We start from the raw sequence: 17,425 nt of genomic DNA, 5'->3' as shown, positions 1-17,425 counted from the left end.
GATATTAAAACGGTAAGGGTAGATCTTTGTTTTATTCAGTTTTCACGTTATATTATAAATATTTTGTTAATGCACAGATGCGTTTAATACTGTATAATCGACTGTATAAAAGAAGAATAATTACGACGAGGTGCTTTTTATTTTACGAACGATATATTTTGGGGTATTCGAGCATCCCGCTAGTACGGGTTAAAGCATAAATAGGCTAAGCAACGGGTGTCAGGAGGAGTGGAAACGGACGTGGGAGGGCATCATAAACCGAGAATAGATTGTCACGCTGTGATTTCCAGTCGCGAAAGGCAATATTCGGGAAGCGTGTACGAATACGCCTCTGGAGACCCGGAGGCAGCGTCGACAGCCATTATTTCACGTCGAGCCACGGGTTTTAATAACAAATTCCCGCGAGTTAGTCCCATCGAGCTTCTTTCTCGCACCCTTCGCATCGTCGACAGCGTTCCTTTTCGCGAATCCGGTCGCCAAACGTTCGCGGAGCCTTCGTCCTTGCTTCCGGCCGCGGAGAGGTCCAGAAAACGCGTCCAGAGACGGGATGATTATATTGTGAAATATATACGGAGAAGTAATTACGGGGCGGTCGGTCCTCCGGTGGCCCCGGGCAGAGTTTTACGGCTGCCTCATTAAATTACGAACTAATTACCGGTCGGCGAATTATTAAAAAGCTTAGTTGGCCGTTAAACGTGCCGCGAGTCGTAAAAGAGAGACTGCCACGGATAGCGTGCGTGCGTGTATGCGTTAACCAAGGCTATCCTTTAACCCGTCGGGAATGGTAAAATTAATTTTTTTGCTAAACGGCGCGGTTAGTGCTACGTGTTTAAATTTTCGCTTTCGAGAAGGACCCACTTTCGGCAGAGGTTCCATTTATGACGTATCGTCGTTTATATCTGTTGCGGTGGATCGTAATTCCTGGCAAGAGAATATAAAAGCATTAACGACGTCAGGGAACTGTTATTAATAGACGACGAAGCCGTTTACTTTTTTCTATCGCGAAAAATTACAATCGCGTTAATCTCCGTTCAGCCTTAGGCAAGCTTATTTATTCAAAAAAACGTCTAGAGCGTTACGCGTTTCACTTTCCAAACGCGTTTTCTCGATTTTCGATATCAATTCTATTCCTACAAGTACTATTCTCTACCTCGACTGTAAAAATGAAAATAAAAATCCAGTTCCCCTCTAGTTCCTGCACTGAACTAATCCCGCACGACCAGCGGATCGAGGGTTAATAAATTTGTGCTCGCTGTAAAAAACGTTTGAACCATTTTAGCGAGGCGCGGAGGGAACGTTCCCGATCGTGTTTCTCCGTATCCATGATTATTCGTTTACTCTGCGCGTCGGGCTGAAAGTTACGAAGACTCAATATTAACATTGGTATGCGCTGAAAGTCTCGCTTGAATCGACACGGTCCTCGCACCGACGCGATTACGGTTCTCGTTGCGTTCCGGGGCCGTTCGAAACTTCTCGGTGCTCGGAATTATTGCGTTTGAACGCGAAACGAATCGCGGATTATTCAACGCCGCCAGCAGAGCGACGATCCCGCGAACGTGTCTCCCGGTTCGCGCGAACACGCGTTTCTTGCTTTGGAATTAAATTAATGCCCCTTGTCAGGCGAACCGTGGCGAACCGCTAGCCGAACGAATCGATCGCAAAAGAGCGAAACGAAGCGATTGAAATCGCCCCCTCGACCTAGCCCCTGGCCTCCGCTAGTAATAATTCTGCGGCTGGTGTACGCTTCGCTCGGCCGCAACCTTTCCCTTTCGCGAGGTACACTTCCACACTGGAATCGATCTCGATTCTATTATTACCGCCATTATTTCCGACTCACTTTCCCCGAGCATTGTCGAACCTGTTGTTTCGCACGGCTAGGGGTCGCGTTTAACGTGGACGATATCGGTCCGGTTGTTCGTTTTCTTGTTAACCTCTGGCCGGACGCTCAGGGTTGATCCAAACCCCTCGACGCGCGCGTTGCATCGAAAATTAAACGGCAAAGCGGAGCAAACGTATAAAATAAAATTCTATTCCACCCCGTGCAGACACCCTCCAGCGAAATAAGGCGAATTTGCGTATTCATCCGTTTAGGGCTACCCCTATTAAATTCATTGCGGCTCGTTACGGGCTCTCGAGGACACCGGTGCTCGATGGAGCGTCGAACGGAGGATCCTCGATTGTTTATACAGAAATAACAACCTACCCCCCGAAGAGTTTCGTAAAAACGAGTACCGTTGTTTATTCGGATTCTGCGGTTAACGAGAAAAGTGGCCATTAGCGAGGAGGGGTCGCGTTCGTAGGTGGCGGTATTATACGCGATTTCCATAACAAATGTTCGCGCGGAAGGAGACGGATCGGCGCGAATGGCGGCAGTCGACGGCCCCCTCCCCCCTCTCCGAAGAGGGCGCCGGAAGACGGAGGAACGAACGAGGGACAGGGAATGTCATTAAGGCGGCGTGATGTTTTTAATTAATTAATTCGCGGGAGCTACGGATTTACCTTCTCATAAATTCGAGCGCGCCGCGTCGGCCACGGGAACGAGAATGGGGTTCGAAACCATCCCCCGTTGTCGAGGGACGATATAATGAGGGAGACGAGACGGAAGGAAAAAGGACAAAAGGCAGACGGAGAGGAGGGTGTGCTGCGAAGTATTTAAAAACATTAAGTACCCCCGACGGAGACGGATATTAAGACAGGGCGAGATCGGCGCAGGGACGAACGAAATAGGGTTGGAGGCAACGACAAACGCCGGGGCGGAGGAAGGCGGCAGAGTTATGGGATTGAAGCGGCAGGAAGCACGAGGGAGGGTCGAGCGGTTACGGGAGAGGAGAACGGGGGAAGGTTGGCGGTAGGGGAACGTTTCAATTAGTAATTAAAACGTGCCGTGGTACCCCTAACCCTCCTATCCCGACTTTACACAGTGGCTGGTGCCTCTCTTATGCTGTCGTCGTCATCGTTCCTGCCGCCGCCATCTTGTAAATTAATTAATGCGTCCCTAACGAGATCAGAGGTGTCGGTAAGGCAGCGGGGATCGGTAGTTCTCTACCCTGTCCGCCGAGAGGAAGAACAACCCCCACGGTGTCGAGCGTCTCAGGCTCGTGAGTAGCGTCCCGAGAACCACTTGTGCTCCCTCGCATCGGTACACGCGCCTCTGAACGCCATTCTTCGCGCCACCTTTACGCGAGACAAATTCTCCACCCTACGAGGAGCAACTCGACGTCTACCCTGTAGTTCTCACGCAATTATTCGCGTCGATCCGGATTTAGGGGTTAACGTGCTCTAGCTATCTTCCTTCGAGTTGGCTCTTACTTTTGTCGATCGAAACCATCCTGAAAGCAACTCTTTTAAACTGTTATTTATTTAAACGTCGCGCCAGTTTACCCAAAATTTGTTCAAATTACGACGTAACAAATAGTAATATTTGGTAGTTCGATGCAACGCTTATTACTTCGTAGCTCTGCATTCGAAAATAGAATATTCGCGAAAAAGAAACGCAACTAACGAGTTGTCTCGCACCTGTGCAAAGACCCTCGGGCCCACCCTTTCCGAGGGTAATCCGCAAACGACACGCGCCGGAAGTAGCCAAACGGAAGTTACCGAAAGCAGACTAACCCGACTGTCTTTTCAAACGTTCAATCGGGTCTGGCCTGGGCCAGTAGCGAATTAGTCCGTTCGAGGGATCGCCGGCAAAGGGTGAGGGCAGCGGGGGGCAGTGTTGGTCGGGACTCCGGTGTCAGGATCTCTCGACCCTTTCAAACCCTTTCATCGACGCTTCGCCCGCTTACATAATGCAGCCACTCTAATTAAAATAAATTACACTCTCGCGTCGGTACGCTCTTTTATCCGGCGCGACCCCCTCCGCCGCGAGGCTCGGACGTTTTTTCCACCCTCGTCTGGTCGTTTTTTTGCACCGCACTTTCGACCACCAGCCACTAGGCTGCGCGACACCGGGTAACCCCGCCGGTTCGCCCTCCCCCTCCCCTGTCACTCGTTTATTTGCACTTTATTCGAGATTTAATTTACCGACCTCCGGACGACAGGGTCGTTGGTGTGCGCTCGACTCCGTGATGGGATTAAAAAAAAAAAAGATGAGAAAAAGGTAGAACCACCGGTGCAAGAGGGGTGTTGGACGGGCGCAAAGGGGAGAAAGGAAAAGTTGGAAAAAGAGGGAGGCGAACGACGCCCGGAAAAATGGCCACACCAAGAAAAATGCCACGGAAGGAACGCTCCCGGGATGGCGGAGAACAATCGATAGCCCCGGCGTCTCTATTCGCGACCGATTTTCTAACGCGCGACGCAAAGCCAGAGAAATCGAGACGGCTCCTTTCAACTCTTTGCACTCCCGGTGTAGTTGTGTACTCGGCATCGTGTTTCGCTCCATCCGCGACGAACTCGAGCTCGGATCGACACGGAGCTTCACGACCATTATGCACACATTGTATCGTTCTCAGATACGTTTCTCCTGCGCCAGTTTTGTTTACGGAGTGTTTTTGAAACGACAACGACGAATCAAGCTTAACGAAACGCAACACGTTCGCTGTTTTCGGGGATATATCGACTATTGGTAATTGAATCGTTACGTTTTTCACTCCTTTGCAGGCCCTTTAAAGTGGTTCATATTTTTTTTATTAGGCAGAGATACAAAAATATTTTAGGATAAATGTACAAAAAAGTAACAACGATAGTAATAATAATTATTATCAGTTTGTGCGTATAACAAAACCAAATTGGAAAATGGAAATAAACTTTCTTTTAAAGCATTTAGTAAATAGTGAACTAACGGAGAATTACATAAATTTAGGGTAAAAAAACATAAAGTGTCTAAGAAAAATAAATAATTTTTCTAATTTCTATAACGTTTCAACGATGTTTACTTTTAGTGAAATCTTTTCAATATCCTACGAAGTCGTAAGGTCGAAATGAAAGGAAAGTCGCGGCGGTATAAAGAGTCGAGCCTTTAATCGGAATTCCCATACTGCTGCCGCGGCTTTGCAAACGAACAAATCGATAATTGGACCACATGCATTGTTTCGACAATCGTAACGATCTACTGAAATCCCCAATTGCGCCGCGCCTCGATCCTTCCATTTCAAACGTCGTTGTTCCGCTAATTAACGCTGCGAAAACTCTACGATTGTGCGAGAAACAACAGCATCGCTGGAGCTTGACGAAATATCGAATAATCGAGGCTAACTAGCGGACGTCGAAAGCTGGATCCTTAGTTCAGCGATCACAGAGTGTCTCAAACTTTCTATCAGTAAATCAGTTTTTCAAAAAATGATTTCTATTAATCTCGTGAACGACAGCTGTTACCCCTATATTTTTCTCCGTAGTTCCAAAGCGACTTGAGCTAGCCTCCGACTTTGGTAACCCACCAGTGTACGAGAAAGCATTTTGTACCGTTCTCCGTAAGCAAACGTGTTTAGTTTTCCAACATTTACGTAGAAGTTTTTCTGAATGACGACAGTCTTTGTTATCGAAGAACTTGTACGCCCACTCGAAGCTATTTAGAATAGGGTCACGAGGAAAATATCGGAGAATTCTATTTCAAAACGTGGAAAACAGATACATACGTGTCGATCGTTTAGGAGAAACCTGCTCAAAGTTTTGTGAAGTGTTTTAAATCGTTTAAAAATAATGTTCCATACGATGCCAATTACAAACGTTAAAAGTTACAAATAAAATCAAGTAAAAAACCCGACGTCTCCCACGTGATTGATTCTCTCGTTCACGTGACAGATTATACAGGGTCGCGAAAAAAAATATTAAACATGAAAAATGTTCAAACCGATCACAATATTCGTCGTATTCTATGAGTTTCTTCGTTTCTCGAGGTTGACGGGCGCGCAGAAAGCGGTAGAAAAATACAGAAAATTAATATTTCCAGCGAAACGTCGCTGTAATCTTCGACGAGGACTGGGTGCGTCGGTTCTCGAGGAACGATTCGCTGTCAGCCCCGTCGTCGGTTCGGTCCGCGAACGAATTAATGCGGCGCCGCTTCTCGAGCACTTTTCTCATTGCCATCGAGGGCCACTCGCTTTCGCGACAATTTGCCGCGAGCTACTCGGATCGGGCGTAAGTATCGTGAAATTCAATTAAGTTCGTGCTCGTGCAACTCGAGGGAGTCTCTCTCTTTAGCCACCCTCGCGCCGTTTCGCTCCTCGCTCGAGCAGTTTAAGCCCATTCCTTCGCAGCTTGGAAAAAAAAAACGTCTGCCCCGCTGGCGTCGTGACGGGCGATAAATAAATATTCCGCGGTCGTTCCCGCTTTTTCCCTCCCCCTTCCCCCAACAGCGGAGAACAGTCGTCGTTTCCCGGTGTTTCATGAATTGGTTATGAGTCGACACCTCCACGGAAACGCCGAGAAAGTAGCAGACATTCCACCCTTGGTTTTTCCTCTCTTTCTCCTCGTACCGGGTCTCTTTGTCCCCTCGCGTGCGAGCTTCGAAAGAAGCTCCGCGCGGAGAAATATTTTTCCGGATCGCGGAAAACCCGGGATAGGGGAACGCCGTCAGCCAAAGGTGGAGTCGAGTGCCAGGGAAGAAAAGCTTCTTCTGGGAACGGGAAGACGGGGCTTACCGGTGCGCGAATAATAACGACTCGCGTTCTCTTCCGGCCGTCGTCGGTTTTCGATTTGAGATACGGAGTTTGCCCCGTTCCCCTTTCCAACCTTCGCCTGCCTCTTTCCGGCTTCTCCTGATTTCTTTCCGCGACGATTCCGCCATGCTCGATCCCGGGGATCGTATCACCCGGGGTTATGCGCGACGAAAAGGGATCGTGGACGGCCAGAAGGACACGAGAATGCAGTTGGATAACGAGGCTCCGGTGCGGAACGGAAGTTTTATCGCGCGACACGCGACCAGCTTTAACCCTTTGAACGCTGCACGCGAGGTGTCCGGTAATCGGTAGCACGAGCGGAATTGGATCTGACGGAACTACTTTTCATTCAAACGAGTTCTCGAAAGATTGGTTTTCAAACGTTTGAAACGTCGACGGTAATGATTTACTTAAGATGAACATCGCTCGACTTGAAATTATGTGATTTTCAAACTCAGCAGTCTTTTCACGATTTCAGCGAACGTGCTAGCTCGCTAGCTGCTTTGACTTATACCTAAATGCCGAACGATTGAAATAAACGTTTGTTCGGAGCAATTATCCAAATAAACATATTGTATTTGAATTAAGGTATCGAGCTAGTAATTAATCCCGATTCGTAATAAATTATACTATCATTATCCCGGTAATATTTTGAGAATTATTGAAATACTGTTTCGAACGAGTATCGATTCGCTGATAACTGTCCATTATCTCGTGCGCGTAATTCGGCTGAATTTTTAACGCTCGCCAAAAATAGTATCCGCGAAATACGATCGTCGAGTGAACGGATTCGGTTATACCAGTTTGTCGAGATACCAGCCGAAACGCAAAAGTGGCAGTAATTCGTGAACAAGATGAAACGGGACATACGTTCGCGCAAACTGCTTTTCCACCGTTTTTGCGTCCCGAGTCCGTTTCTAAAGTGGCTCTCCGCGTGTTACGATACACACGCATACACACCATTCCCCCACGAGCCGTTCTGACGTTTTTAAAACGCTCTTCCCCGTGTGTTTACAGACTCTTCGCGGCGCGCCTTCCACGCTACCGTTTCCCCGGGCTAATTTTAAATTGCACCGCGTCGCCTTGTAATCCAGCCTCTCTTGCTCGACGGTTCCATTTTGCCCGTGCAAACCTTCGCTCTCTCTCTCTTGCGCGCGCGCGTGTTATCGGAAAATCCACCCAGGACAAACAAACAAATATAAATTTCTGTATCGTCGGCCCTCCGAATGAAATATTGCGCGTTTCTGGTACGTATGGTTACACAAATTCAAAACAAAGCATCGTACGACAAAAGTTTATTCCATATTTTCGACTTATTTTCTCCTATAGAGTCGCCTCTTTTCAGGTTGACGATTACCAGGGCACTCTGTTAAGGGAAAAGTAGCAAAAGAATTAAATGTCGTCTTTCGCGCTTCACTGTCTTCAAAGGGGATGGAAACGTTCGATTTACGAATCACGTCTGGTGTTCGTTTTGAGAATCATTGCTGAAAATTCGAAGCAAACGTGGTTCCCGTGTCCTTCGCGCTCGATCCCCGAATAGAATGGAACACCAGGCTCGAAAACTACCATTATTTGGAGTTCCAATTACGCTATGCTCGAGCAAACCGATGCGCGGGGACACGGAACACGCGTCAGCCTCTTCCCAGCATTCAAAGCTGTGGAGCAACAGAAGGGAGCCAACGGTGGGAAGGGTAAAAGACCGACGTACCAGCAATCAGTAACATTATACGACGCGACACGAGCCAACCACCCTATTAGCATTCATATTTCAATTTCATAGCCCTCGGGCTCGCGGTGGGTAGGGAATCCTGTAAGGCTGCCGCGGAACGGAGATAAATAGAAGTTCGATGGAAGGGAGACCGTGAAAGGGAAAAGGGAGGTGCAAGGGAGACGGAGGTAGAGAGAATGAAAGAGAATTATATAGGGGAAACGAACAAGATAGAGAGCAGGTTGACAGAGACGTAAAGACGACGAAAGGGTGGAAGCGAGAAGCAGAGTAGCGATGGATATGATACCCACGCAGGCTGTCCCGTTGGTAACCCTGGGAAAACATAATTCGTTTTCTCGCGTAAACTTATCAATTATTTCGTCGGTGGTATTATTCCTGCACGAGTTCGTTTACAAACACTTGCGGTAATGTATCGCGTAATTTGCACGCAACAATATTTCTCGTACCATTAATTTCCAAAAATTAGCTTGATGATCAATAGCCTGTGCTTGAATATTGCATTTCGGAAAGTAGATTAATAACCCGCGCCGTGAGCTTTCGTATTCCCGTAATTGATATTTATTTACAGCCCCCCGGGGGAAATGCTCGCGCGGTACCTGGTACTTGGAATATTTTTAGAAATTGCACTCTCTTGATATTTGGATAGACGATGCAGCCTTCTAAAAATGTAAGAAAATAGAGAAGGTTACGAATCGCTATCAACACTGCCAGCTTTCCAAGTTGAACGAGCGATCTTTCAACGTAGGAAGTCTTACACAGAAACCCTGTATTTTTTTTTTATCAGTAATTTATCTCCACCTTCAATACGAAGATGTTCGTTACGTGTTTCATTTCCCACGTGTGTTCTTGAAAAGAACTACATTGTATATTGTCCAATCCGTTTTGATTTTATCGGATTATGCATCTTTTTATCTTCAGCGATAACAACAATAATACGTCTTCATTACACATAGATGCACACCGGTAACGAGAGAAAGTAGGTGAGAAAAACAATGTGCAAATTAGCGTTAACCATAAGGTAGAACCTCGATAATTGCATAATAGACTTGTTCGTTGCTTCGACGAGTGAAAGGAGCCATAATAACGATACTATCAGCTATTAATTTATGTACAAATAACTTTTTTTTTCAATTCTGATCACTGAATTTGTATTCCATCCAAGGGCATCGTCCTAGTTCTCCAGTAAAAAGATCACAAATAGAGCTTATTCGATGGTGCACCTCGTTTATTGCAGTAAGTTTTCACGCAGTAATCGAGGTTCTGCTGCACGAAAATTATCCACAGCGTTGCTATCGAGGAAATCGATTTTCATCGATCCCTGGCAAACGAGCTTGCACAGAATTCCCCCGTGTACGTTCAAAATCGGCGAAAGTATATACTCTGGCACGACCAGACAAAGGGTTAATATCGAACCGGCTTCTCTTCGACGCGAGCCAGCTATCCTTGCGTCGATTGAAAATTTTGAAAACGGCAATCGAATTAGTCCCATCGCTAGCCGGCGGGTACACATTATGAAAGCAGATCGAGCCAATGAGATCGTGCGCGACAGAGGCGCAGCGCAAAAGTTGGAGAGAGACGAGATTACAGGGCGGGTCGTAACAAGTGAGAAACACGAATGGAGAGAGAGCTAATACCGATGGAAACCTATTACCATCTATCTCAATGGCGGTGTAATGGATGCGCAGCCCCGATTATCAATCCGTAATAATTGTGCATATTAAACGGACGCTAATTATCGGTCCGGCCGCGGGCCACGGGCACCGCCAGCAAATTGCGCAAGTTATGCTGGGTGTGTGCGCTGTTAAAACATGGCTCATAATGACGGCGCGGAAAAGAGGTACGGCGAAAAGATAATTACGCTGGAAATCACTCTGCCCGAATATAACGCGACGGCTGCACAGCCATCGCCACCGCGTCCCCCTCCGTGCACTGGTTCGAGTCAATCCCAGTCCAGTTTTATAAAACGCTCAACGAATTAATTAATGATCGTTATCGACCGACCCGACGTCGGGGGAATTTTATTCGTGCGATTGAATAACGCGTCACGCGATTAATAATACGAACATTATTATTTCACTGAAACTGATTTCTCTTCCGTTCTCCGATCCACCTTCCACGCCAAATCCACCAATCGGTAACGATTCTTAAAACGAATATCGCCCTGGGGTTGGCACGTTCATCTTTCGTACAATGGGGACAAAATTCGACACCAGCGGATTTTTATACGCTTTTTTAAATGTCCTGCGCGCTTCGCTGACTCCGAGGGGAATAGAGATGTTCAACTTACGAATCGCGTGTTCATTTTAAGAATCATTATACGGATGAGCAACCTTCTGTCAACACTGAGTCGGTCTTCCCTAAATTTGTAAATAGTATTTGAAATAGGCATTTGAATAATAAAATACGTAAACACTATTTTAAAATAAGGATTTTATTCAAATTTAATCAGGAGTATATTAAGCATTTGGAAAATTTGTATACTTTGTTGCTATGTATTATACATGTCAATAACAACGATTATCTAATTGCATAAAATCTAACTTAAAAAGTATATTCTGCTAAGCGTTATTTTCAGTCTCGCGTATGCTACGCAATGAAACTACACGACAAGAAATTGGGAACGACGATAACTTAATTTATCCGCGACATTAATTAAAGCGAAAAATAAATATTTCGTTTGAACCGAATTAAAGCGCAAATATTAAATATTAACCTGTCCGTTGTACGGGCACGAGGCGAAATATTTCCACGAACGAGGGGCTCGATTGGAAACGGGCGAATGCCACATGTATATCAATTTCGGTCGTTTTGGTTTATTAGTTTCCTTCTATAAACTTCGTTTCATTCCAACGCGTATTATTGTCAAATCAGGTATTAGTCGTTGGATAGAATACAAAAATTAGCGGAAAAGGGGAACGTGCTGGATCTCGTTATACTCGTAAGGCTTACAGACTTTAATGCAAATTATTCCCTCTTGTATATCCATTTCATTATGATGTGCTGGCGGTGAAGAGGAACGGGAACGCGAAAATATACAGAGTGTTCGGCCACCCCTGGGAAAAATTTTGATGGGAGATTGTAGAGGCCAAAATAAGTCGAAAATCAAGAATACCAATTTGTTGATGATGACTTCGTTATACAGTTATTAATGTTTAAAGTTTCGACCGTACTGAATTTTTTTCTCGAAAATGGTTAGGATTTCGAGGGTATGTCTATTGACCAAAAATGATTATAATTGGCCCCTGCAATCAAAAATAATTTTTTTAGAACGATTTGAAATTTTGCAATTTCGCCGCAAAATTTAGGCACCTACCCCCTGTCGATTTTTCTTAAAAATTCTTTTTTCACTTTTAGTAATTTTGTTTGACGCCCTACAGAAAAGTTGTCTTATACTTTTTTGTAGGTACCCATGAGCTCTACTTCAGAAAAAAGTTTCATTGAAATATATTCACAATTGTAGGAGTTATGGCTGTTTGAAAATTGGACCATTTTTATGGGATTTTTCTCATTTTGGCGGGCTCAAAGACCAACTTTTCGAATATTTTTGCGATTTGTACATATTCTCCATCAAAATACGCGTAGTTTGCTTTTTTAAACATTAAAATCGTCCAATCCGTTCAGAAGTTATGATGTTTTAAAGATACGCATGAAATTTCAGTGAAACATATCGACGCTATGGTCAGACATGAAATTTTCGGTGATGAATTTTTTTCTCGAAACTGAGTAGGATTTCGGAGGTAAGTCTGTTGACCAAAAATGCTTGCAATTGACCCCTGCAACCGAAAATAATTTTTCCAAAACGTTTTGAAATTTTTTTTTTCTGTCGAAAAATTTCACACCTTCTCGAATTTTTTTCTCGAAACTGAGTAGGATTTCGGGGGTATGTCTATTCACCAAAAATGATTGCAATTGACCCCCGCAACCGAAAATAATTTTTCCAGAACGATTTGAAATTTTTGAATTTCATTGTTAATAACTTTTTAATGAAGCCTCCATAAACAAATTGGTATTCTTGATTTTCGTCTTATTTTGGCCTCTAGAATCCTCTATTAAAATTTGTCCCAGGGGTGGCCGAACACCCTGTATACGAAGAATTTATTGGTTAATTCGAATGCCAGACCAAACCCCACAAATCGATCACGGGAGCGATACTTTGTTTTTAGAGAACTGAAAACTAGCATACACACAATTTGTCACAGAATTTATTTTGACAGAAGCAAGATTTATTTCCTTTAACGTCTAATCTTGTAGCTCTAGAATTATGAAATCGAGCACCCGGGCATATCGTATTTTCTACTATAATATTTCCATAAAATTCATTTGAAATTTGTCCCGGCGCGCGGGAGTACCGCGAAATTAGCGAATTACTCGACTACGAGCCAATTATCGTTCCCAAAGAAGGAGCTCGTTAATTGGACGTCAAAAATTCCCGATCCCCTGTATATCCGGTTTCGGACGAAAATTCCCCGGCGATTTCGCTTTTCTTCCATTCTCGCTGTCAAAAGATCGTCGATGCTGCGCGAATCGACCAGAACGACCCCCGACCTCGCCGCCCTTCTCTCTCGCCACCCCATTGCCGTACCGCGGCACGTCGATCCGGACAGCGCGATAGTTCCTAAATCGATTTACCCCCGGCGCAACGAACTTCTTCCCCGCGATCGATCGCGGAACGATCCTGCGGGCCACTCGAGATCACAAGCAACGCGGGAACACTGGCCTCGAGCGGTCTCTCGAGTCTTTTTTTGCCTGCCCGAAGCGCTTTTAATAAACGCGCGCCGCGCCCAGCAGCCGCTTTATGCTATCAAAGGTGGGGTAAAGGGCGCGAGCGAAAGGGAAAAAAGAGGGCGGGACAGAGAGGGGCAGACACGTTGGCAGGGGATAACGGCAGAGAAGAACAGGGGTGCATTTGACGACGAGCTTTTTACGGCCCTGTGTTCCGGTGTTCGAGCTTTTACGTCCATTTCAGGTTTCCTCCTCTTCCACCGGCTGATCCGCGGCGGCCTTCCTCCTCTCTTTCTTCGCTCTTTCCCCTTTTGTACGCTCAACCCTTTTCTGTCTTTCGCCCACTTCACCCTGTTTTTTTTCCTCGCTCTCTGTCTCGTTCCTTCGAGGCTTGATCGAACGGAACGTTCCGTTTTATTCGTTCCAGGCTCCCGATATTCTCTAGCGCGAAAGCCACACACGGGCGACGCTCTAATTTCTTTTACGAGACGAAACCGAGTCGTTCCTCGAGTCGGTGCTCGTCGTCCCGATTCCGTCGCTCGATCCCGCTGTGATCCGGAGGCGAGAGAGACTTTTTCGAGAGCCACGTGACCCATAAAGCCCGGAAAACGCTACGATTTTACGACCGATCCACGCCGTGTATCCTCCGCGATGGATTTTGGTACTCGATCGCGTAATTTGGCCGACGATCTCATGCGTTCTCTGCAGATCGGCACTGCGTCGATATCATGTCCCGCCTCCAAGCACGTTCAAGACTAGCTCTTTGTAATAAAAATAAAATTGAAATATTCTTTCTAACGTTATCTAATTTTATTTATTTGGATCTTTTCCCGATCAGACCAAAATTTTAGACACTTTTACCTTTCCATTATTACCGAGAGTCTTGAAATATTGTTTGTTTCGCTACGCTATTATGCAGTTTTACTTGTTCCCATCCTTTGGTATTCAACGGGAGCACACATAATTAACAAGGTTCAAACTTCAATCGCGTTTTTCTCGGAACGGAGGTAAGTATACCTCGGGCACTAACAGTCCTATTGATTACATCTTTGAACTTTTCTTTACAGCGTGTCTATAGCCGGAACTAGAACCATACTTTTATCTTTACCACTATTTTATGCTCGAGCAAAGAGCTATTTTTCTATCACAGGTGTTGTATTTCCCTTCAAGACGATTTTCATGTCATAAAGGATTATCTAAAAACCTGTATCGAGTACAGAATTTTAATTTGGCGCCTTTTAGAAATTTTCTAAAAATGGTGGCCCTAACCGTAGGACGAAGCGAGTAAATCCAACAAGAGGGAACCAAACGAAAAATCCTTTTTGTTCACGAGCCCCGGTCAAACTTGTATATACGCCGTCGAGCTTAAATTTCAAAAAGAGTACTCCTTTTATAGATAATTCTTTGATCGGTTTCAAATAAAATGGGATTAAATGTCCCCTTGTTCGATCCTTTGAATGTTGAGGCAGTTCCTGCCAGAGGAAGTTAGCAAGACCTGCCAAACGGATGCCGATACGAGCGAACTTTGATGCAGACGCTCGATATTCCATCAAGGACGGAACAAATTTGCCAAAAGAAAAACACGATTGCCAATACAGGAAAATTACGTTCGACGCTGTTTCCCCGTGACGTGTTTTTCTAAAACTTGGTGAAACGACAATGTCCTGAATATCCTTTGAATTCCAGGGGTAAAGGATCCATCCATCCATTATCCAGAATATTCAGATAGCATTAAAATAGCACAGAATAAAGCAATTGAAAAATGTAAACGAAGCGTGGAGAAAGAGCAGAGTATGGCTCGAATATAAATTTCACCGTATCGAGTCGAGTATTCTCTGTTATCATATTTTATCGATAAAGATCATCCGATTAAAAAAATAAAAATTTCTGCCTTCTCCTTTATTTTTATCGATGAAAAACAAGTCTAACACGGCACGAATTGTATTTATACAATGAAGTCTTCAGTATCCACGATTTCGAAATATGGAAAATCCGGTTACGGATTTACAAAGGTAAAATAGTAAATTCTTGTGGTTCATCCAGTGCAAGTTACCGTATAATAATATCGCATAAAGTTAAATACAATTCTGTTTACGTTTATATTTTCACCTGTTCGTGCAGTTAAAACGACCTCGTTAAAGCGCTTTTAAGTTCCATAAACGCCCCGCGCGGAACATTAATCGAGGTTTTATCGTACGAGGCATTCTTCGAGTCGTTCTCTGCGGTTAGTCGACGCGCGAAACGTCGTAACAGATATCAATCGAATCGTTTGTCGGCAGGTTTATTGAAAACTTGGCCAAAGAGGATTTAGACGAGTGAATTAAGCCGTGAACGCGGAACGGAAATCGAGGTAGCTGGATAATATTCCAGATTAAGCATCATTCTGCGCGTGTTCCATGTATCTACGCATCGCGCAGCATCCCTGGAAGCAAATCTCCGACGAGAAGGAGTTCGCCGGTATCTAGATACGCTTAACGTTCCTATTCGGTGTCGAAATTCGTCGTTTTCGCGTCGGATCGTGGCAATTCTGTATCTCGCGTGCAACTATATCGCCGTGTAACACGCGAACGCCGTGTTGCGAGAATAGCATTCATTGTTAATAGACTGTTATCGATTGTCGACTGGCGAAACCGCGTTTGTACATCTATTATCTAATGGTTAAATTGTTTGATACTCACATGCCTCTCCTCGGCCGGATTCAAACCTGCAACAATACGAAATAAAGTTATCAGTTTCGATAGTCATATTTCAGGCTTAATTCTAAGTAACTTTCGCCTGCAATGCGATCAAAAACAGCGAACCTTAGCGATGGATTACTGTACGCTTTTGAAGATAGACACATCTCGTGCACGTTATTGCCACGCTGAAGCGAAACTGAGAATCAAGAATATAAAGAACGCAAAGAACTTGTACTCGGAAGAAGGGAGTCGGATAGTAACACAAAGAACCGACGAAAGGAAGGTTATCGAGTTCCAATAAAAGTAAGTCGTACGGTACGAGTCCAATTTTTAGGAAACTCCTGGAAGTCGCGTTAATTGTCACGATCGAGCAGACTCGGTCGACAAATCGCGCGCATTCACGGAACGAATGTTTTCCTCGAGGTACTCGGAGGGGCGCTGCCTCACGCAGAGGACGCCGTATTTCCCGGCAAATTGAACCTTCACAATGTTTTTCATGATTATTGCGGAACTAACTCGAACGGAGTCAGCGGTATGCCGGCGGAATCTTTTCCGCGCGGGGAACGAGATAAAACGGGGAAAAAACGTCGGAGGTTGGAAGGGGGATGGTCGGAAGAAGAGCTAGACTTCTCGAGGATTTCCGAGAAGGGACGGTGAATGAAAGGAAAAAGGGTAGGAGGAGGTCGGAGAAGATCCTGAACGAGAAGCTTTGTCCTCGAGAAGCCGGGTTCATAGTTTTCCTTCGCTCGATTTCCCCCGACCTCCTCCTTTCCCGACCTTTTGTCGGTACACTTTGTCTCGTAGGAAATATCCTAACGATATCTTCTTCCTCCTGTTGTTACCCGACCTACGTAAGAGCTACACGAGTCATTTCTGATCCCCCGAACGCGTAAACCGCACCACTGCGGATCGCATTCTTACCGCTGGATTAACTATTAGAACCGACGAAACGATGCGCTACACGGTAATAAACACGGTAGAACACTTTTATAATAGCCAAACAACCTGCTATACGTTCGATTTAACCCCTTACACCACGCTGAAATTCAGAAGAAGCCGTGCCTAATTCATACGTCCGAATGATCGGGAAAGGAGCCAAATGTCTGACTCGTGATATTTAAGTTTAGTCTAAAATTTTCATCAAGAGTCAGACTCGTGAAAATAGTGCAAGGGATTAATAATTGTCAACCATCGACTCGTAAAGCTTCTGCGTTGCTAACTTTTATTCTTGATTCCTTTCGATCCCTAGCACTGGCCATTGTCGTCAAACGGCTTCTATAGCCGTGTGTCTCGCCAGTTTCTGCTTTCGATTACAGTTCCTCGGATGAGTAGACTCATTCAGGAATATTGGATTATTTGATAACACGATGTCGAAGAACTTTCATTAATACAGGAAATTCTTCGTGCTCTTATTACGAGGTTATACGAGTTCTTCTTAAAGCAATTCTTAATATATTTGTAGGAACAGATGTAAAAAGGAATAGCTCGATCTAGAAGTTTCTCTTGAATGTTACGTCGTTGTTTAAATGAACTTTTTGAGCCTACATATTTTATATCATACATTTACAATTTCTGTCGACGAAACCGTGCCACAATCCCAGTTAATGGTTGAGAAATAATTAAGATCCAACGTGACGATTCGACCGCTCGAACGTTCACAGGGATGAATTAACGCAGCTCCCGGGGGAGTATTTAACCCC

The 17,425-nt window shown here is 45.0% G+C and overlaps 1 protein-coding gene across 3 annotated transcripts in view; it reads right to left on the bottom strand.

Annotated features, from left to right (window-relative positions):
* The window catches only part of LOC143351664 (protein groucho), a 158,890-nt gene that overhangs the window by 19,085 nt on the left and 122,380 nt on the right, over positions 1-17,425 (bottom strand). For all 3 annotated transcript variants that reach the window (XM_076783473.1, XM_076783465.1, XM_076783482.1), the window contains one exon: positions 15,726-15,751. In XM_076783473.1, the coding sequence (XP_076639588.1) occupies positions 15,726-15,751 (26 nt within the window). The remainder of the gene's footprint in view (positions 1-15,725; positions 15,752-17,425) is intronic.

Source organism: Colletes latitarsis, chromosome 1 (genome assembly GCF_051014445.1).
Source record: "Colletes latitarsis isolate SP2378_abdomen chromosome 1, iyColLati1, whole genome shotgun sequence".
Classification (NCBI taxonomy): Eukaryota; Metazoa; Arthropoda; class Insecta; order Hymenoptera; family Colletidae; genus Colletes; species Colletes latitarsis.
This window is presented reverse-complemented; position numbering and strand designations above follow the sequence as displayed.